Source organism: Hyla sarda, chromosome 8, assembly GCF_029499605.1.
Source record: "Hyla sarda isolate aHylSar1 chromosome 8, aHylSar1.hap1, whole genome shotgun sequence".
Classification (NCBI taxonomy): domain Eukaryota; kingdom Metazoa; phylum Chordata; class Amphibia; order Anura; family Hylidae; genus Hyla; species Hyla sarda.
Window position 1 is genome coordinate 174,480,305 of NC_079196.1, and position 22,540 is coordinate 174,502,844.

General features: G+C 42.2%; 1 protein-coding gene across 1 annotated transcript; it reads left to right on the forward strand.

Annotated features, from left to right (window-relative positions):
- Positions 1 to 1,241: 1,241 nt before the first annotated feature.
- SDR42E2 (short chain dehydrogenase/reductase family 42E, member 2) lies at positions 1,242 to 21,981 on the forward strand. The gene is made up of 12 exons (XM_056534795.1): positions 1,242 to 1,325; positions 2,149 to 2,504; positions 2,594 to 2,689; positions 5,835 to 5,892; positions 8,341 to 8,459; positions 9,912 to 9,987; positions 15,816 to 15,898; positions 16,874 to 17,011; positions 17,098 to 17,166; positions 17,680 to 17,743; positions 19,768 to 19,841; positions 21,200 to 21,981. The coding sequence occupies exons 2-12, from the start codon at positions 2,184 to 2,186 to the stop codon at positions 21,407 to 21,409; spliced, it is 1,308 nt and encodes a 435-aa protein (XP_056390770.1). The 5' UTR covers positions 1,242 to 1,325; positions 2,149 to 2,183; the 3' UTR covers positions 21,410 to 21,981.
- The last annotated feature ends 559 nt before the right edge of the window (positions 21,982 to 22,540 follow it).

A 22,540-nucleotide genomic window follows, 5' to 3' on the forward strand; every position in this document is an offset into this window, starting at 1 on the left:
TGAGCGCTAAGCGAGACAAACTTACAATGTAGGTCTATGGGATTGTCTGGGTCAACCATGCTTTTCTCCCCACTTGTTCTAACAATTGGTTGGGATCCAAACACTCAAACCCCAACCAATCAAAACTTGTCTCTAGAACTCAAAAGTTTTTTTTTTTTTTTTTGGAGTGACAGGCACACTTTAATTATTCCCCTCTCTGATTTCTTTCCACTGTCGTTCCATTGCTCACTGGGACCTTGTAATCTAGACTAAATAGCCCTGTTTCAACACAAAGGTAATGCCCACTCAGCCAACCTCTAGCCACAAAAAAATTACCCTTACCCCAGAAATAAAAGCTCTAAAGTCTTGGTATCCCACTTCCCTACAATCTGCTGTCCACTACCTGTTGTTAGGCTCAGTCTATCTCCAGTAAGAGAGACACCAAGACAGAACAAAGAAAGTAAGGACAGGGCTTAGCTTGTGGTATGCAGGGGAGAAAGCCTGGATTTTGTCCTGTGTTCTTACTACTGTATGTACACAGTGCTGCCTCCTGAATGTTATCTCTCATCATCAGCAACAGCAGCAGCAGCAGTATAGTGCTAAGTGCAACCCGATCCTTGCTGCACTGCTACTAGCATTTAAGCTCACATAGCACCTTGCGAAGCCTGTAACCCCTTCTTCCTCCACATGTCATTCATAATACTGTACTGTAAATCATCCCCAAGCATAGTGCGAGCCTGTTTAGTCCAGTACACCAAATATATGGGGCTCAATGTTAGAGGTAAGAGCAATAAAATCGCCTTATCACCTCAAGAATCTAAGAAAACAACTAGGCCCATTTTAACAACATTTAAAGCTAAAGGTGCACTTAGCAGGAATTTTCAAATATAAAAGGATCTACAACCACTTAAAAGGTTTATGTGAGAAATCACCAGAAAATATTGACCTATTTCGGTTAAACAAATCAATGGCAACACTTTAATTTTAGGGTAAAACACATTTTTGTAACATTAGATGAGTAACATCTGAACAATTCCATTCAATAAGATATACAAACATGTCATCTCTGTGTATAAGTACATTCCTATTAATTTCACGTGAAAAGATTAAGTGATAACACATCCTGGATTCCTGCATCACTCGATTCCCTGGGCGGAGACTTCTATCTGGTTTACTTTATTTGGATTAGTTGTCTAGGAATTTCATTAACATTTGTAATGGATGGAGGCTCCTCCCACTTTTGCTCTTTATGAATAACATTACAGGTGCAGGTATATTGTTCTGCTCAAACCCATTGCTGCTTAGTTCTCATGTCCAGGTCTCTTGGTGACAAGCACAGCGTACAAGTAAGTACACTTATAACAATTCTTATTGTATGTCTACTAACCCAATGTTTTTGTTGCTTAACTGAAATTTTTGAATATTGCATGTTGCTTATTTCTGTGAAAAAGTTATTTCAGAATGTGCCCTGCTCAAGGTCCTGCTCCTGTCACCATTGCTGTTTTTGCCAGAGAAAGGCACTTTCCTCGCAGTGGCCAGATGAATGGTCATCCTTAGCAGCTTGAGATCATCAAAAAGCTTGTAGCAGCACATACAGAATGGCTCCCTATTCTGCTTCATAGGGGGAGTCTTGAGCGAGAGACCCCCCCCCCTCTATGATGTTTGTACTTCCTAATAAACAATATAAGCACATGGATAGTCTTCGTAAGGACTCCCCCAGTTGCAGCTTTTTTCAAAAAATGTTTATTTGAATTGAAATGTGAATCCAGTCTAAAGGCGCCCATACACATAAGACTATTGTCGGCCACAGCTGCTGCCTTTGGCAGGTACGGCCAACAGTCTGTGTTTGGTGGACTTCCAACTCTCCAACAACAGATGATGTCTGTGAAGAAAAGGGAAGGCATGTAGAGTTTTCACTGCCCGAACCTATTGTTCTGGGAGGGATAAGACAGTGCCAGAGCAATCTAGCTGTGGCTTACCTCTCCCTTACAGGAAAGATGATGTCACTTGTCCGACAGTTATTCAAGTGTATGGCCACCTCAACTGTTCCTGAAGGCACTGCTGGAGGAATGGCTGTTTGCTCTGAATATTTTATTAATGATCAAATTATAAACTTATAAAGTTTATTTTTTGCAATCTCACTCTGTTTAATATTATTTTTCTGCATAGGTTTAACTGATTGAATCTGGACTCTATAGTTCATCATGAGGGAAACCAAGTTTGTATGTGAACTAGAAGACCTAAGAAACCGGATTGAAAAGGAAGAAACGTGTTCTGAATGTCTGAAGAATCTGCCCCTAAGAGCATTCCGAAGCAATGGTGTGGTGCCCCACCACAGAAGGAGTTCCTGTATGTCAAGTGCACACCCGGGGACATGGGAGATAACTAAAGCGTTAGTCACTGGAGGTGCAGGTTATTTGGGACATAACCTTGGATTAGCTCTTACAAAGTTGGGCTATACTGTTATTTTATTTGATGTACACAAGCCGGACTGGGGCATTCCAAGTCATGCTACATTCATAAAGGTAAATCCAACGGTATCATTTGTGATCTTAAAACGAAGACTGAAGAGGCCTCCAGTATTCTATAGTCAACAGTATTGTTTGTGTTTCAGGGTGACATCCGGGATTATGATTCTCTGTATGATGCTTGTGAAGGCGTTGACTGTGTTTTCCATGTAGCGTCCTATGGAATGTCAGGACATCAACAAGTGGGTGAAAGTTACTTTTCTGCATCAACTTTTTTTTTTAAATATTTATAAGATGTGATATTAGTGATTTATGTTTTTGAATTATATTATGAAAAAGGTAGTCACGTGGGATTTTGTTTGTCATCATGTCCCTGTCATTACAAAAAACTTTTCACATGTTGAAGGGACATGTCAAAAGTTTTTATAGGTTGAGATCTGAGTGTTCAGACCCGGACCGGTTGCTGCGTCTATGTGAGTGAGTTGGTCCCATAAACTGGGCAATGTTAAACAAAGCCGGGATAGAACTTGCTCCTGGTTCATTCTAGTGATTGGTGGTATGGAATTTTACTGGACTTAAACATGGAAATGTAGCACAAATACCACATCCAAATCGACCCTGATTTTAACTGTGTAAACATGCCCTTAGGGTGCGTTCAGACATGGCAGAATTTATTTAAGATTTTCAGTGTAGGTTTTACTTTGTGAATCCACGGCAAGTTACTGTACAATAAAAGTGGACTTTGCTGCCATTTGGGTTAAGATCTGTGATGGATAAATTCTGTTATATCTAAATGCACCCTGTTAATACCTGAGATGAGGGAGATTTTATGGACATTATTTAAAATAACAAGAGCCTCCATATATGCTGGCAACACAATGAAAGGCTCTTCAGGTCTTCAGCCATCAGTCAAGATGTGGAGAATCAGTGCAGTTGTGGGCATAATAGCATCTGGAGAAAATAGCCTTACCAAGCGAGACATGACTCTACATGTACTACAGCCCAGCTGCTCTTAGCTCCCAAAAATTAGAACCAGTTCCACTATGCCGCCTATCACAACTGGGCCTGTATAAGTGACCTATTGAAGATAAATTCTGTCAGGCAGATTTCCTCCTGCGTCAATCTCTTGCATATGAAACCTTGAACCTTACAGAAGATGTAACCTGCCTACAAAGCCATGAGAGCGGGGAAGACCTAAAAGTTTTACTGTGTCTGGCTCTGCTATAGTGTAACAGTAGACAGTAATACATGATCACTGTGGTTGGCTCTGCTATGGAGTCACTGTGATAGACTGTATTATGTGATCACTGTGGTTGGCTCTACTATGGGGTCACTGTGATGGACTGTATTATGTGATCACTGTGGTTGGCTCTACTATGGGGTCACAGTGATGGACTGTATTATGTGATCACTGTGGTTGGCTCTACTATGGGGTCACTGTGATAGACTGTATTATGTGATCACTGTGTCTGGCTCTGATATGGGGTCACTGTGAAAGACTGTATTATGTGATCACTGTGTTTGGCTCTGCTATGGGGTCACTGTGATAGACTGTATTATGTGATCACTGTGGTTGGCTCTACTATGGGGTCACAGTGATAGACTGTATTATGTGATCACTGTGGTTGGCTCTACTATGGGGTCACTGTGATAGACTGTATTATGTGATCACTTTGGCTGGCCCTGCTGTGTGATCACTGTGGTTGGCTCTGCTATTGTGGTCACTGTGATAGATTGTATTAATGATCACTGTGGTTTGCGCTCCTATGTGGTCAGTGTGATAGATTGTATTATGTGATCACTGTAGCTCTCCCTGCTATGGGGTCACTGTGATAGACCGCATAACGTGGTCACTGTGCCTGGCCCTGCTGTGTGATCACAGTGGTTGGCTCTCCCATGTGGTCACTGTGATAGATTGTATTAGTGATCACTGTGGCTGGCCCTGCTATGTGATCACAGGGGTTGGCCCTGCTATGTGGTCACTGTGATAGCCTGCATAACGTGATCACAGTGGTTGGCTCTGCTATGTGGTCACTGTGATAGCCTGCATAACATGATCACAGTGGTTGGCTCTGCTATGTGGTCACTGTGATAGACTGTATTATGTGATCACTGTGGTTTGTTCTCCTATGGGGTCACTGTGATAGACTGTATTATGTGATCACAGTGGTTGGCCCTGCTATGTGGTCACTGTGATAGACTGTATTATGTGATCACAGTGGTGGGCTCTGCTATGTGGTCACTGTGATAGCCTGCATAACATGATCACAGTGGTTGGCTCTGCTATGTGGTCACTGTGATAGACTGTATTATGTGATCACTGCTGTTGGAATTGCTATGGGATCACTGGGGTTGACTGTACTACATATTCACTCAGTTGTCTCCATTATGGGGTCACTGTGTGATGGGAAAGATAAGGACAGGGACTATTCATAGTATTCAGAATATTGGGCAGAATGGTTCTTATCTGCTGACACATTCTATAAGGGACACTAATCATGGTGTTTAGAGCCTTTTTTTGGTTACTACTGGCGCACAAAAAGTTGCACGTGCGCCTAAGAACTTTTTTTTTGCAACTTTTGTGGGTAGGCAAAGTTACAAACAGCCTTACTTAACCAACCTTCAGTTTTCACTTGGCAGTGGTCACAAATTAAAGGGGTACACTGCTGCTCAGCATTTGGAACAAACTGTTCTGAGTGCTGGAAGCTCGTGATGTCATAGCTCCGCCCCCTCATGCCATCCCATAGAGATGCATTGAGGGGGCAGGGTGTGACATCATGAGGGGGGGTGGGGATATGACATCATGAGCTCCCGGCGAAGGCTCCAGCGTTTGGAACAGTTTGTTCCAAATGCTAAGCAGCAGAGTACCCCTTTTATGATGTGCGAATGTTACAAAAAAAGTCAAAGCCAGGTCTGACCTGGAGTACAAAACTGCCCTTGTCAGCACTTTTAAAAAGTCCCAATAAAGTCTCAAAAAAATTCTCAACTGCGACTTTTTTGTTTTGCTTTATGTGCTCCACATTTATCAATCCCCTGTGTTAATGTAATAAATATGTTGCACACAAGCTAAACTAAAGGGAAAAAATGCCTTCAGAACTTGCTTCCCAAAGACAACAATGATAAATGTCCCCCCTATGTTTCCATCTGTCTATTTCCTATCTGCAAAAATATCACAATTTATATTATCTAGCATCTATTAAACTTGTACTGACCCTTTTTGCTCTATCTACAGTGTATAGGATAGAAGTTTAAGAGAATGTCTAGAAAATGTTTCTCAGTTGCAATAATCCTGGCATAATACATAGGAAATAAACTTTTATAAATTCCACTTATAAATTAAACAATATAGAAACCTTTTTAAACTATTCCCATTTTTCTGTGTTTTAGCTGCAGAAAAAAACTATTGAATCCATAAACATTGGAGGAACACAAGTTGTCATTGATGGTAAGTTACAATTATAATTTGTGTCCTGTCATGGCTGTAAGGGAAGCCATCATGTGACTGCAGGTAAGTGACAAGCTGCCTCAGTGATTCAGAATACACGCTACAACCTTTGGTCTCCATTTAGTATATTGGCATAGTGGAAAATAATTCCACAGCCCTGTGTCACCCCTACTAAGTATCTGTAGTAGGTTCCACTTGCTCCAACAGCTTCTCTTCTTTCTGTTTTATTCCTCTACCCAATATGTATATACTGCCCCCTGGCTTTGTACTGCTTGGTTGCAGTGGATGGCTAACATACATATCTATTTGTGTGTGGAAGTGCTCACTCCACCCCAACAGCTACAACATGATCAGTAACTTAAACCTAGCCCCAAATGGTTGCACATGGAAATCCAAACATTGCACCCCATCAATTGTGCTCTAGCTTACACCTACTCAACTTACCCATAGTGATCACTTAGTTTCTACTATCCCTCTAATGAGGTATAGGGAGAGGTATTAGCAGTAGAAAAGAGGGAAGTGCTCATGGGTGTATAGTGAGAGGTATTAGCAGTAGAAAGAGGGAAGCGCTCATGCGTATATAGGGAGAGGTATTAGCAGTGGAGGGACATGCTCATTGGTGTATATGGAGAGGTATTAGCAGTAGAAAAAAGGAAGTGGTCATGCCGCTGTACAGAGCACTGATGAGACCTCACTTGGAGTATTGTGCGCAGGACTGGAGACCGTATCCCCAGAAGGATATAGATACTCTAGAGAGAGTTCAGAGAAGAGCTACTAAACTAGTACATGTCTATCCCCCAAGATGATTTAGCTAATAAATGAAAAACCACACAGTATAACTATATTAAATTCACTTTTATTAGTAGATAAATCAACCCAAAATACCCATAAAAACATAAACACAATCAATAGACACATAAAAATTTGATGGGGAAGCTAGGATCATATAACATGATTGATGTCAAAAATTACATACAAAGAGTATACATGATAGTTATAACAATAAATATGGCAGCCTTTATATTGGTATCTCTGTAAATGATATTAAATAATCAAAAATATTGAATCCTGTGGTCACATAATAAATGGCAGTTGATGCTTATGGTGAATAGTAGCGCAGAAGTCAGTTAATAATGCATATATATATATAACAGTACAATGACTATAACAGCATAAAAAACTGATTAAAGTGCATATAGTTATTATTGCACTCAACAGAATGACATTATATATAATATAGCAGCAGATAGCATTAAAGTGCATAAAGTGCATATGTTGTTATTGCACTAAAAAACTGGCAGTATATGCAGTATAGCAGCAAATGGCATTGTGCATAAGGAGTTAAAGGGGTACTCCGCCCCTGGCATCTTATCCCCTATCCAAAGGATAGGGGATAAGATGTTAGATCGCCGTGGTCCCGCTCCTGGGGACCCCGGGGATCGCCGCTGCGGCACCCCGCCATCATTACTGCACAGAGCGAGTTCGCTCTGTACGTAATGACGGGCGATACAGGGGCCGGAGCAGCGTGATGTAATGGCTCCGCCCCTCATGACATCACGGCCCGTCCCTTTAATGCAAGTCTATGGCAGGGGACGTGATGACCGCTACGCCCCCTCCCATAGACTTGTATTGATGGGGGCGGGCCGTGACGTCACGAGGGGCGGAGCCGTGACATAACGATGCTCCGGCCCCTGTATCGCCCGTCATTACGTGCAGAGCGATCTCGCTCTGTGCAGTAATGATAACGGGGTGCTGCAGCAGCGATCCCCGGGGTCCCCAGCAGCGGGACCCCGGCGATCTGACATCTTATCCCCTATCCTTTGGATAGGGGATAAGATGTCTAGGGGCGGAGTACCCCTTTAATAAAGTGCATCAGTATGGCAGTAAACACAAGTTAAAAAACGCCCGAAAGGGAACAATAGTGCAAAGAGATACAAGTAACAATCCTCAGATGTCAATGATAATAAAAAAAAAGTGCTGACCAAAGATCCCAAGCTCCCCCACCTTACCCTCCAAACTAAACTAGTACATGGACTACAGGATAAAACTTACCAGGAAGGGTTAAAGGACCTTAACATGTATAGAAGAAAGAAGAGACAGAGGGGATATGATAGAAAATACATAAAGGAAATCCACACGGTAAAGGAGGAGAGGAGATTGAAAAGACGAAAAACTACCACAAGAGGACATAGGTTTCAATGAGAGGGAAAAGGTTTCTGCAGTAATATCAGGAAGTATTATTTACTGAGAGAGTAGTGGATGCATGGAATAGCCTTCCTGCAGAAGTGGTCGCTGCAAAGGCTTAGGCATAAGGCTATCCTTCATATAAGATAGGGCCAGGGACTATTGATAGTATTCAGGATATTGGACAGACTAGATGGGCCGAATGGTTTTTATCTGCCGACACATTCTATGTTTCTCTAATAATCTTTTCATCTTATCTTCTAGTTTGCAAACATAGAAACATCCCCAGACTTATATACACAAGTACTGTAAATGTGGTGTTTGGTGGCGACTACATAGAGGAGGGTGATGAGGAAACAACAACCTATTATCCTCTTGAAAAGGTAATATTTATGATATGTTAGGTGAAAATGAATTTGCCATTTCTGCAGGGGCCAATAAAATCACTGCTCCTTTTTTCCAGTGCAGTTGAGCACATATCTGATTGGCTGCTATGGACGACAGCTTAACTTTTTGCCTGCACCACTTTTACCTATACAGTGACCCCTCGACCTACGATGGCCCCGACATACGATCATTTCAACATACGATGGTCTCTCAGAGGCCATCGCGTGTTGGAGGCAGCATCAACATACGATGCTTTTGTATGTCGGAGCCATCGCATAAACGGCTATCCGGCAGCGCAGACTGCTTCAGCTGCCACCGGATAGCCATTTACGGTGCCCCGTGTGGTCCGCTGACGATCACTTACCTGTCCTCGGGGCTCCGGCGCGTCCTCTTCGGGATCCCCTGCATCGTCGGCGCTCTCCTTCGTCGTCATCACGTCGCTGCGCACGCCGTCCCGTCATCCAATAGGAGCGGCGTGCGTAACGGCGTGATGGCGGCGACGGAGAGTGAGGATGCTGGGGAAGCAGAGGCCTTGCCGGAGGGTCAGGGACACCCCGGGGACGCGGCGACAGCGATGGACGGCAATGGTGACGGTCCGGAGCGGCAGGGACAGGTGAGTACAACTTCCTCTAACAGTGGTCTTCAACCTGCGGACCTCCAGATGTTGCAAAACTACAACTCCCAGCATGCCCGGACAGCCGTTGGCTGTCCGGGCATTCTGGGTGTTGTAGTTTTGCAACATCTGGAGGTCCGCAGGTTGTAGACCACTGTCCTATACTTTACATTGCACGGATCCCTCAACATACGATGGTTTCAACATACGATGGTCCATTTGGAACGGATTACCATCGTATGTTGAGGGATCACTGTAAGTGACTGCAGCAATGCTAATGGGTTTTATGCTAGGGTGCTGAAAACAAACAAAAGTTTGTCAGACAGCTATTGATGTTGTATGGTAAAACATATCTTGTATAAGTAGCCTATAACAGTAGATGTTAATTCTGGGTTAGAAAAAAGGGGTAAACCTCACATATCTTTCTTATTGAGGGGCGTCTTCTGTTTAGGATCCTGCCACTAGACCAAAGTAAAGGATAGTTACAAAGAACGTCTTTCTGGAGAGCAGATATCCCATTTATTTCATTTTCAGTGGTGTAATACTCAGCTTCTCCTGTGGGGGTGCTGCAGGGAAACTGATTCCTCACTGCCAGGTTTCTTACCAGATTACAGCGGGGGGGGGGGGGGGGGGGGGGTTCCAGAAAAAGGTCACTATGTGAGCAATTTACTTTCAAGTCAAAGATGTATGTAGGGATAGTCCACAGGACCTAAAATGTAGTAGTAGTGGCTATACTTTACATAAATCTTGTTTGACTATTCATTAAATAGAATATAAATCATATCTATCACTGTGTGCAGAAGTTTATATTGCTTGTTCTTCATTTATTTTTTAGCAATTGGACTATTATTCCAAGACAAAGGCAATTGCTGATCAAATGGTCCTGGCAGCTAATGGGTCACCACTGAAAGGTAAACCCTTTTTCCCAGTTATCCAAAAACCTGTCACCAGATAGGTGCATTTTACACAGTGCCGGCAAGAGGCACGCTGGTTCATGGGGCTATTCAGATTAACCCTTTACAGGCATAATCTCCACAGCCTCATGTTGTTAAAGGGGTACTCCATTGGCCATCGTTCGGAACTAGCTGTTTTCGTGCTGCAGGGGTCGGCCACGCCCCTTGTGATGTCATGGCCACGCCCCCTCAAGGCAAGTCTATGGGAGACTTGCATTGAGGGGATGTGGCCGTGATGTCACAAGGGGCGTGGCCGACTCCTGCAGCGTGAAAACAGCTAGTTCCGAACGTTGGCCAGTGGAGTACCCCTTTAAGCATTCAAACTAATGTGGCTAGTGAATGGATATGCTCTCACCTTTGGTACCCAAGTGTCAAGGAGATATTTAGAATTCTCCTTATAAAATATTTGAACCATTGTGTATAAAAATGTTCTAATATGTATCTTATGTGTTATACAACATAGAACCATATTGTAAGGTTGTAAGTAGAGATGAGCGAACTTACAGTAAATTCGATTCGTCACGAACTTCTCGGCTCGGCAGTTGATGACTTTTCCTGCATAAATGAGTTCAGCTTTCAGGTGCTCCCGTGGGCTGGAAAAAGTGGATACAGTCCTAGGAGCCTCTTTCCTAGGACTGTATCCACCTTTTCCAGCCCACCGGAGCACCTGAAGGCTGAACTAATTTATGCAGGATAAGTCATCAACTGCCGAGCCGAGAAGTTTGTGATGAATCGAATTTACTGTAAGTTTGCTCATCTCTAGTTGTAAGGCAAAAAAAAATCCACCAACATCTGATGGCCATTGGTTAATAAAAATGCATCACTCCATGAGTATATTACATATATGCCATATACACATACCTTGCTGAATTTCTATAGTGTGCATCGGTCCTAGGTGTGCAACATCTCTGCAGCCAAACCACAGGGCAAAGCATTTTTACAGTTTGCAAAGAAATCTGGAGCTGACAACCATATTACAGTTTCCTTGTCATGTGTATGTGGATATGACAGCATCCAGCAGAGGGAGCATACATCTTATTAAGAGGACAGGAAGAACTTTGTCTCAATAGAAAATTGAGAAGGGTTGTCATAGCTAAAATAAAGCAGAACCCCAGAAATCTCAGCATCTTCTTGCCTCCAAGGAGATAAGATTTTGAATGGCAGGAGATTAGACAATTACACCTGATGATTTATTCTGATCATATACAGTCATGGCCGTAAATGTTGGCACCCCTGAAATTTTTCAAGAAAATGAAGTATTTCTGACAGAAAAGGATTGCAGTTACACATGTTTTGCTATGCACATGTTTATTCCCTTTGTGTGTATTGAAACTAAACCAAAAAAGGGAGGAAAAAAACAAACAAATTGGACATAATGTTACACCAAACTCCAAAAATGAGCTGGACAAAATGATTGGCACCCTTTAAAAATTGTGGAAAAATAAGATTGTTTCAAGCATGTGATGCTCCTTTAAACTCACCTGGGGCAAGTAACAGGTGTGGGCAATAGAAAATCACACCTGAAAGCAGATAAAAAGGAGAGAAGTTCACTTAGTCTTTACATTGTGTGTCTGTGTGTGCCACACTAATGGACAACAGAAAGAGGAGAAGAGAACTGTCTGAGGATGTGAGAACCAAAATTGTTGGAAATATCAACAATCTCAAGGTTACAAGTCCATCTCCAGAGATCTAGATTTGCCTTTGTCCACAGTGCACAACATTATCAAGAAGTTTGCAACCCATGGAACTGTAGCTAATCTCCCTGGGCATGGATGGAAGAGAAAAATTGATGAAAGGTGTCAATGCAGGATAGTCCGGATGGTGGATAAGCAGCCCCAAACAAATTCCAAAGATATTCAAGCTGTCCTGCAGGTTCAGGGAGCATCAGTGTCAGCGCGAACTATCCGTTGACATTTAAATGAAATGAAACGCTATGGCAGGAGACCCAGGAGGACCCCACTGCTGACACAGACATGAATGAACTTGAGTAAGCCAAAATCCTCGGAAAATGTCTTGTGGACAGATGAGACCAAGATAGAGCTTTTTGGTAAAGCACATCATTCTACTGTTTACCGAAAATGGAATGAGGCCTACATAGAAAAGAGCACAGTACCTACAGTGATATATGATGGAGGTTCAATTATGTTTCGGGGTTGTGTTGCTGCCTCTGGCACTGGGAGCCTTGAATGTGTGCCAGGCATCATGAAATCTGAGGATTACCAACAGATTTTGAGTCGCACTGTACAGCCCAGTGTCAGAAAGCTGGGTTTGCTTCCGAGATCAAAAAGCAAAAAGCCCCCAGAAATGGATGGTAACAAAGCGCTGAGAGTTCTGAAGTGGCCAACAATGAGTCCAGATCTAAATCCCATTGAACACCTGTGGAGAGATCTTAAAATTGCTATTGGGAAAAGGCGCCTTCCAATAAGAGAGACCTGGAGCAGTTTGTAAAGGAAGAGTGGTCCAACATTCCGGCTGAGAGGTGTAAGAAGCTTATTGATGGTTATAGGAAGCGACTGATTTCAGTTATTTTTTCCAAAGGGTGTGAAACCAAATATTAAGTCAAAGGTGCTAATAATTTTGTCCAGCCCATTTTTGGAGTTTTGGGAGACATTATGTCCAATTTGCTTTTTTTCCTCCGTTTTTTTGGTTTAGTTCCAATACAAACAAAGGGAATAAACATGTGTATAGCAAAACATGTGTTACTGCAATCCTTTTCTGTGAGAAATACTTCATTTTCTAGAAACATTTCAGGGGTGCCAACATTTACGGCCATGACTGTATATTGTTTTATTTTATCAATAGAGAAATAATGGAATAAGTCCTACTCAGTTTTGGCAGCTTTTATAATATGCTATAAAGCCGTGTGATATCACTGATCTGTAACCATACATTTCTGGACACTTTGCTGACCAGAAAGTGACATTATAAATTGAATTACTCGCTGCCTGGACAATTGCTTCTAATTGTTTTGTCAGCCTCTGACCTTCTAGCAGTCACCTGATACACTGAGCTGGAATAATTCATGACAGACCCCAGACATTTCCATAGCCCTGGAGTCAGCTCAGCACTTAAGCCGCTCCGAGCAGCGATAAGGTTAGAAATGCCAGTGTACAACAAATTAATGTAAAGTGCAACACGATCCCAGATGCACAGGTGAGACTGGGATAAGTTCAGCTGGGGACCTGTTACCGTCAGCTCTCACTTCACCTGATATCCATGGAGAAGCTGTGGTACTGATATATTCCGCTCTGACAAAACTAAAATATTTAAAGGGGTACTCCGCTGCTCAGCGTTTGGAACAAACTGTTCCGAACGCTGGAGCCGGGAGCTTGTGACATCATAGCCCCGCCCCCTCATGATGTCATGCCCCGTCCCCTCAATGCAAGTCTGCAGAGTACCCCTTTAAGTAGCATACAGTGGTTTATACTGAGAAGTAATGCAAGTCTAAGAAAACACTATTATAACCATCTTGGACGGGTTGTTGGAAAAATCACAAAGTAAAACAAAATCAAGTAGAAATTCTAAATCAGGTAGAACTTCATTATGGTATTTATGCATGAATTGGTAAAAATGTTCACACAAATCTGCACCTTTAGATGCAGCACCTATTAGGATGAGGGTGTGGTGTCACATGGCTCAACGCATTTACTGTAACTTACTGTATTAATTGGCAGTATTTAGAGCAGAAATCTACACCAGCGCCTAGCTAGCATAGATTTCTGTATGTGACACAATGACACCAATATTATGAAAAGGTCTGAGCCTCTTAATAAATTCGGCACACCTTGTCCCAATCTCCTTTAGGGCCTATTCACGCGTACAGTATCCTGTGCGGATTTAATGCACAGGATTTTCTGCTGCAGATTTCAATGTAAACTAAATGACTGAATATAGCTTCAGATCCTGTGCAGAATACTGTACATGTGAATAGACCCTAAAGGGGTATTTAGATTTACCGTATTTATCGGGGTATACCAAGCACCGGCCTATAACACGCACCCTAAATTTTCCAAGGATATTTGGGTAAAAAACTTTTTTACCCAAATATCCTTGGTAAAATGAGGGTGCGTGTGTGTATACCGTGATAGACTGTTTCTGAGCCCGCAGAAGCGCGGCTTTTGCGGGCTCAGTGACCGCCATCTCCCTCTGCCTTCCTGGGGTCTAGAGTCCTGCTGCCGCCGCTTCTCTCCCCCTGGCTATCCAGAGACTGCCGCCGCTGCTGCCCCATTAACTCCTCCATCCCCGGTTTTATAATTACCTGTTCCCGGGGTCCACGCTGCTTCTGGCTCCGGAGGTGTCCTTAGCTGTCACTGTGCGCCGGGCCACTGGCGGTGACGTCGCGTCGAAGATGTCACCCGTCATTGCGCAGCGCATAGCAACAATGCAGGGCACCGCCGGAGCCAGAAGCAGCGCTGACCCCGGGAACAGGTAATTATAAAACCGGGGATGGGGGAGGCAATGGGGTAGTGGCAGTGGCGGTCTCTGGACCCCAGCATAGGCAGGGGCAGAGAATCGGGCAGCGGTGGCGGTCTATGGACCTGGAAAAGCCACTGCAGTTCATCGATTTAAAGCGCCCGCTTTAAATTATTGAACTGCAGCGGCTTATCAGCGTATAACACGCAGATAGACTTTAGGCTAAAAATTTTAGCCTAAAAATGCGTGTTATACGCCGATAAATACGGTAATTAAAAAACTGCTGCCTGCTAGAACTGTAAAATAATAAACTACACCATACTCATCTTGCCTGATCCAGCTCTCCAGGTTGGCCATGGTCCCTCTGTTTAGTTCTACTTATGACATACTCTCCCTGCTCTCTGGGTGATATTCTGAACACACAAGACCCAATCACTGAGGCCCAATCATTGAGGCCCAGTCACTAAGGCCCAATCACTGAGGCCCAATCACTGATGCTGCAGCTGGTTCAGAGCATCGTCAACAGAGCAGGGAGAGGGCATTATAAGGGGACGTAGAGAGGAACTAGGGCTGGTCTTGAATAGGCAAAGTGATTACAGTGTTATTTATTGAGCTGGACTTTTCTCTACACAGTGTTATTTACTGCCCTAGCACTACTTCTTTATGTCTTGCTTATAAAAAAAACTGGTCCAAATAAATTCCTATTCCACACTATATCTTTCTACAGATGGGAAGTTGCCATCTTGCATCCTTTGCTTTGCAGGGGACACATGCGGATCTCCATAAAGGATTGAAGATCTGTATGTGTCATCAGCTATAGTCTGCAAAACCCATAAACAGCTTAGCAAAAGGTGCAGACAAAATTGATTCATAAACAATTAGGATTCTCCGGTTCTTTAAAAATATGAAAACTATAATTAAACTTTAACTCTTGCAACTGCCCAAGGTCCATTATATCATGTCAGCTATTGCCAAAGAAGGTTATTAGGAAGCTGCAGTGGGTATTAGATGGCATAACCCAACGTCATACTGTAAATGATTGTGGATATTAGAGGTCACCTTGAATTGCTATGACATTTATGCAACATTATATTATTTTTATTATTCTACTCTTTTACAAAAGTAATATTAAAGGTACATCTTCTTGTTTCCTATCACAATTTCTAACTTTCTAAATTCTCTGTATTTAATAATATCCATCAAAATGATTATTATGACTTTATTGTGGTTTGAAAACAATAATAAATATATAAAAACAAATAACAACAAATAACAAAAACAAATAAATAACATAGTTGATCATTTACACTTAAACTGTGTTTGCTATTTTTTTTTTTTTTGCTGATTTCATGAATTCTTCTGTCTTCTTTAAGGAGGTGACAAACTCCTCACCTGTGTGTTGCGGCCTCCAGGAATTTATGGTCCAGATGAAAAGAGACATTTGCCAAGACTGATTGTAAGTCATGTGAGGTGTAATATGGTAATATGTACATTGGGGAGCACTGTAGGGCCGGGTCAATAGACAGCCCAGTTTTATATGTTCTAGGGGATGTTAGCAGAAGGAATCCTAATTGTTTGTCAGTGGGCCCAAAAAAATTTACAAATGAAAAGTTTAGTACTAGATTGTGATGTTTTGTGTGTCGGGGCTGTGTAAGGATTTAGGTTTCAAGGAGATAAAGTTAAAGGGGTATTCCAGTTTTTTTTTTTTTATCTGACTATACTACAGGGGCTGTAAAGTTAGTGTAGTTCATAGTATAGTGTCTGTACCCTGTGATTTGTGGCTCAATATTTATACAAAATGAGTGTTGTCTCAGGTTTTCCCAGGTTGCCGTTGCGGACCGACACATTACATCACTAGTCAGGTGTTCAGAGGGAGCCTGTCTTTGCTTCAAAGGGTGGAGCGACCACTGGGAGGGAGGGAGGGAGATCATTCTGCAGTGAATTTTAGATTTGCAACAGCTGGAGGCAGGCACTCTGGTTAGAAAACACTGGTCTACTGCATGGAAGGGAGCACATGTGTTTCAATGGGTGAGTTGGGTGATGTGTGGGAGGGAGAAAAATGACCTCACACTTACAAACAAGGAATTATGGGACTTGTAGTTCGAGGGAACGAATTTCAGCAGGAAATAGCCAGTTCACAAAAAGATAGCCATTGTGGTTGACTCAGAAGATAGCCCCACCACTAGCACAGATCCTTCCTAAGCATGTCTGTCTGGCAGGTAAGTACTAAAATCCCCTTATGGTGGACAGATCTAAATCTATTCATAGGACAGATAGGAGAAGTCATAAGTCTACATAACTTTTTGCCTGTATCCTGACCTCAGACATAGCCCTGACACATGATGTGAATCACTGGATAAAGCCATTCATAGCAGTGAACAACAAATAGGAAATACATTTACTAAATATCTTTATTTCCCCCTTAATCCAGGAAAATGCAGAGAGGGGATTATTGTGTTTTAAGTTTTGGAATGACCGGACCAAGATGAACTGGATCCATTTATACAATCTGGTGGAGGCTCATATACTTGCCGCAGAGGCTCTGACTGACAGTAAAGGATGTGTAGCTGTAAGTAAATGTAATGCAATGACATTTGATGTTGCAAAATTGTGACAAAACTACACGAGCATTCACTGTGATGTAATGTGTTCCAGAGTGGAAAAGCCTATTTTATCCATGACGGGGAGGATGTCAGCTTTCATGATTGGTTCCTTCATCCAATGGTAAGTAATAGCAGGGTACATGGGTAATCATTGTCAGGACACATATTTATAGTAAAGGTCCACTATTTTGCTTTACACATAAAGGGGTCACCTATCATTACATATTATTCTTTATCCACAGGATAGGGGACAATTGTCTGATCACTGGGGGTCCAACTGCTGGGACCCCCCCCCCCCACGATCTCAAGAATGGGCACCGCTTGCTTCTCCCATCAAAATGAAGTGAAGGAGCGCACATGCAACCACTGCAGCATCTGGCGTGTGTGCTCCACTCCATTTTTATGGAAGAAGCAGGTCCCCTTTCTTAAGATTGTGGGGGGTTCCAGCAGTTTGACCCTCTCAGACATTTATCCCCTATTCCAGTATGCCATATTATGATATAAAGAGGTGTGCCTGGAGAGGTAGTCACCTCATGTAGGTAAAGAATAAATGGAGAGGTGACCGGATATGTACTGGGTCCCTCCCTGCAGTACCACCATTTTATAACGCACTGATGTTTATTTGCATTTTTAGTTTGAAAGACTTGGTTTCCCAGATCCTTGGATAACTATCCCCAGTTCTCTGGCCTATGCTTCAGGTAAGTGATATTACTGTGCTCATATTCCTTATATTATTACGGCGTGCTTATAATCCCTGTTCTACGACATCACTGCACTTTTCTATTATTCCTGGGACTGTGGTTGTTGCCATAACATTTTGACATCACTATCTTTATTTTTTTATGCAGAGTAGTCACTGTCTTTATCTAATTACTAAGACATCACTATGATATCTCCTTTGTGACATCAGTTTATTTTCTCTATTTTGTGACCATATTGTTTATAAGCTCTGTAATGTGACAACACTGGGGGAGATTTATCAAAACCTGTGCAGAGGAAGAGGGGTGCAGTTGCCCATAGCAACCAATCAGATTGCTTCTTTCATTTTCCACAGGCCTCTAAAGAGGCCTGTGGAAAATGAAAGAAGCAATCTGATTGGTTGCTATGGGCAACTGGACCACTCTTCCTCTGCACAGGTTTTGATAAATTTCCCCAACTATGTTTATCTCTTCTTTGTGAAGTCACTGTTATCTTTCCTTTGTGACATCACTTTTTATAATCTCTTCTTTGTGACATCACGATTTCTTCTCCCCTTTGTTGAATCACTATTCCTCTCTGTATTGTGACATCACTGTTTATAATCTTTCCTTTGTGACATCACTGTTTACTATCTTTGCATTTACATCACTGTTTATTATCTCTTCTTTGTGACATCACGATTTCTTCTCCCCTTTGTTGAATCACTATTCCTCTCTGTATTGTGACATCACTGTTTATAATCTTTCCTTTGTGACATCACTGTTTACTATCTTTGCATTTACATCACTGTTTATTATCTCTTCTTTGTGACATCACGATTTCTTCTCCCCTTTGTTGAATCACTATTCCTCTCTGTATTGTGACATCACTGTTTATAATCTTTCCTTTGTGACATCACTGTTTACTATCTTTGCATTTACATCACTGTTTATTATCTCTTCTTTGTGACATCACGATTTCTTCTCCCCTTTGTTGAATCACTATTCCTCTCTGTATTGTGACATCACTGTGTATAATCTCTCCTTTGTGACATCACTGTTTACCATCTTTGCATTTACATCACTGTTTATAATGCCTTCTTTGTGACATAATTGTTTATTTTATCTATTGTGTGACATCACTGTGTATTATCTCTCGTGTGACATCACTGTTTATTGTATCATTTGTGACATCACTGTAATTATCATCTCTTCATTGTGACTTCAGTATCACATCTGTATAATACATATTCAGCCAGACAGCCTGCTACCTTATCTATGCCCGTAATGGGCAGTATTCAGATTTAGGGCCTAGAGCAGTAGGAGCTATAAATACAGCCCTGGCTGTAAGTATGTAAGTGCACAGGCTGTCATTGCTGGGGGGGGGGGGGGCAACTTATTAGGGTCTGTCTACAGTGCTAAATTTCCACCCACAAAAAATCAGCTTGCAGCAGAGTCTTACTGTTTTCAATGGGATTTTTTTTGCACTGTTCAAGCTGCGGAATGTCTGTTGTGGAAAATTCTGCAGCGGAAATTCTCTATTCTGGACCAGCCAAAAGAGTGAACATGTTCATTTTCAGGGCAGAATTCAGCTGGACTGCAATGATGTCTATAGAGACTGAGCACGTCCAGGCGGTTCTTCTACCGATAGATTTTGGCGGTGCCTGCTGCAAACAGAATCTCCGCCCGGAATATGTCTTGGGGGAAATTCAGCAGTGTGGACGCACTATTACAGATTCTTCATCAGAATTATATCTCTGCTCCTAATACTGTACTAAAGAGATGAGCAGTCATATCTATACAAAGTCTTCATTTGGTCAGCCAGTCTACCAGATTGTAGCATCTTTATACAACATCTGGATTCATCCTTCCTACTTTAACTAGGCAAAAATATATTGACCCCCCCCCCCCCTCCCATGGGTATAAAATATTATTCATCCATATTATAGGTCAGGACAGAATATAACATGGTGATTATAATATGGCTGACATAGTGAGCTCTTTATCAACCACTATTAACTAACTATCTTTTGTTTTCACTGTAGCTTTCTTTTTGGAATATTTGCATCTCCTGTTAAAACCAATTGTATCCTTAAATCCTCTGCTGACCAGACATGAGGTAAGACATTAGATAACCAATGCACCAGCAAACAACTTGCCAACATAACTAGCATCTCATTTATAATGAATTTTAGACACTTTTGAACAGTGGATTTCTGACAACTGGGACCCCCACCAATCACAAGTACACAGGGAAATTGTCCCCCAAATATCCAAGCTAAGCTTGGCAATGTTCAGAAGCTCCATAGACAATGATTGGAGCACTGGATGCACACACAGGGTGCTCTCTGTTTATTCAGGGTGACAATTTCCTTATGTGCTCAATCATCTGCAGGGATCCCAGTGGTGAGACCCTTACCAATAAGCTTGTTTTCCTCTAACCTTTGAATAGGAGATACTTAAATATTATATCCATCTCCCAAATGTATCTGGTCTAAGGTCTAAATTAATTGGAGTCCTAAATATTTTTGCTATGATTTTTTTTTTCCATTTGAATAGTTACTTTTATTTCAAATATTTATTTCAACTTCCCTCAATTTGGTAGCCATTTGTAAGTCATTCATTAACCAAAAATAATTCCTTACCTCAGAAAAATAGTTCTAACATTTTGGCCACTAGGTCTCCCTTCTCTGCAGTCTATTTATGGCCTGATTTAAGGGGAAATCTGTTTTTAGTAACAGCTAGATCAGGACAAATTTTAGTAGGTAGGGACAGGGCTTAGCATGTGCACTGTGCAGAAGAGAGAGAGGGAGATACAAGGCTGTGTACCTCTAGGCTGAACCAATCTGCCTGGCAAAGATGATTCACAAAGTTAAATCAGGCTTCCCTTTATCTCTGACTACCTATAAAGCTCAGGACAGCTGTCCTTATGTGAATACCAGTGTACCTACTGCTATATTCCCCTCCTTCTCCCATTAGTTTCTCAGCAGCAACAGTAGCAGCTCAGTGCTTAGTGTAACCCTTTCCTTGTTGTGCTGCTTTCTTTTCTTTGTGCTCACCTTGAAAGTTCAGGGCATCAGTAACCCATTGTCTCACTCCACATGCCATCTATAGTACCATACTGTGTAAATCATCAGCCCAGCACAGCCTGTTCAGTCCAGTACACATTCTCTAGCACTATGTCATTTCATACTAGAAAGGAATAGGTGCTGTGCTTTGATTGGCCAGAGAAGGGAAGTAAAATACCTGCATGTGAACTACTGGCATCCTACCCAGCTCTGGTCCTGCCCCCTCAAATCTAGAGAATAGATGTGGCCTATGGAGGGGACTCTCAGTGGCTCGATATCCGCAGTGAGAGCACTACATTAACCATTATGAAAGGTTACCTATCAAAACTATGCAGGTTTATAAAAAAGAAATTGACGGGAAGGGTTTGAAAACCATGATCTATGAACTGATCTGCCTTCTCTTTTCCAGGTAATGAAAATTGCGGTGGTGCACACATTCCGAATAGATAAGGCTCGAAAAGAACTTGGTTACAACCCAAAGAAATTCTCCTTTGCTGATTCGGTGGATTTTTACATGAGAACCAGGCCCACACCATCACAACCAAAGTCAAATTTTACAAAAATGTTGCTTATTTTATTTGCTTTATTTATTTGTTTGTGTCTACCATTGCTTCTATAGAACAGCTTCTTCAGACACCCTGCACCTCCAAATAAAACAACCCAAGTATTGTTACATATAATGGGGTGACCATTCGAGAAGAACTCAGTATGACAAACCATTTACCTCAGATTGCTTGGTTATTATTATTATGGACAGGGTCGGAAAATTTCATCTCTGTGGGTTTAGATATTAAGTTTATGACTAATGGGATTCGGAGGAACCCAAGGTTTTTTTTTGTATGTTAAGTCTATTTAATAATAATAATAATAATAATAATATATTTGTAATTTAATGTAAGCAAAATTGTAATAGTGGACGACTGCCAGGCTTCTTTATTCACTTCAGCAGGGACCCTGTTAGTATGATACGGATCAGGTCTGGACAGAGCTATTTTACCTATAGTCACTTTCCGCACAGATTTCCATTGATTTATCTCGTGTACTCCCTTCATATGGGACGATAATGTGGATGTTCCTATGGGGGAGGGGACACATCTGTAGTATTACAACCAATGTGTTCTATATTGAGACATAACCCTCTGTATTTCTCCATATGAAAATGGAGGCTTTAAAGGGGTACTTTACTAAAGGGGTACCACGCCCCTTCCATTCATGTCTATGGGAGGGGGCGTGTCTGTCAACACGCCCCCTCCCATAGACATGAATGGAGAGGCCATGATGGTGACATCACGACCACACCCCCTCATGATGTCACCCCATGCCCCCTCCATTCATGTCTACGGGAGGGGGCGTGTTGACAGACACGCCCCCTCCCATAGACATGAATGGAAGGGGCGTGGTGTGACATCACGAGGGGGCATGGCTGTGACATCACTACCACTGCCGCAGGAACCCAGCGTTCTAAACAAACAGGAGATCGCGGGGGGCCCCCAATAGCGGGACCCCCGCGATCATACATCTTATCCCCTATCCTTTGGATAGGGGATAAGATGTCTAGCAGAGGAGTAACCCTTTAAGGGGTTTTCTAATATGAGACCAGTGGGGTCCAGTGGGGGTCCAATTCCACCCCAGCTCTTGTGGGCACTACAGCCTCTTCACTTTTACCAGGCACAGCTCTGTACACCCATTGAAGTGAATGGAATGAACCGCATTGCAAGGTATAGCCACAATAAAATCTTTGGAACCCATA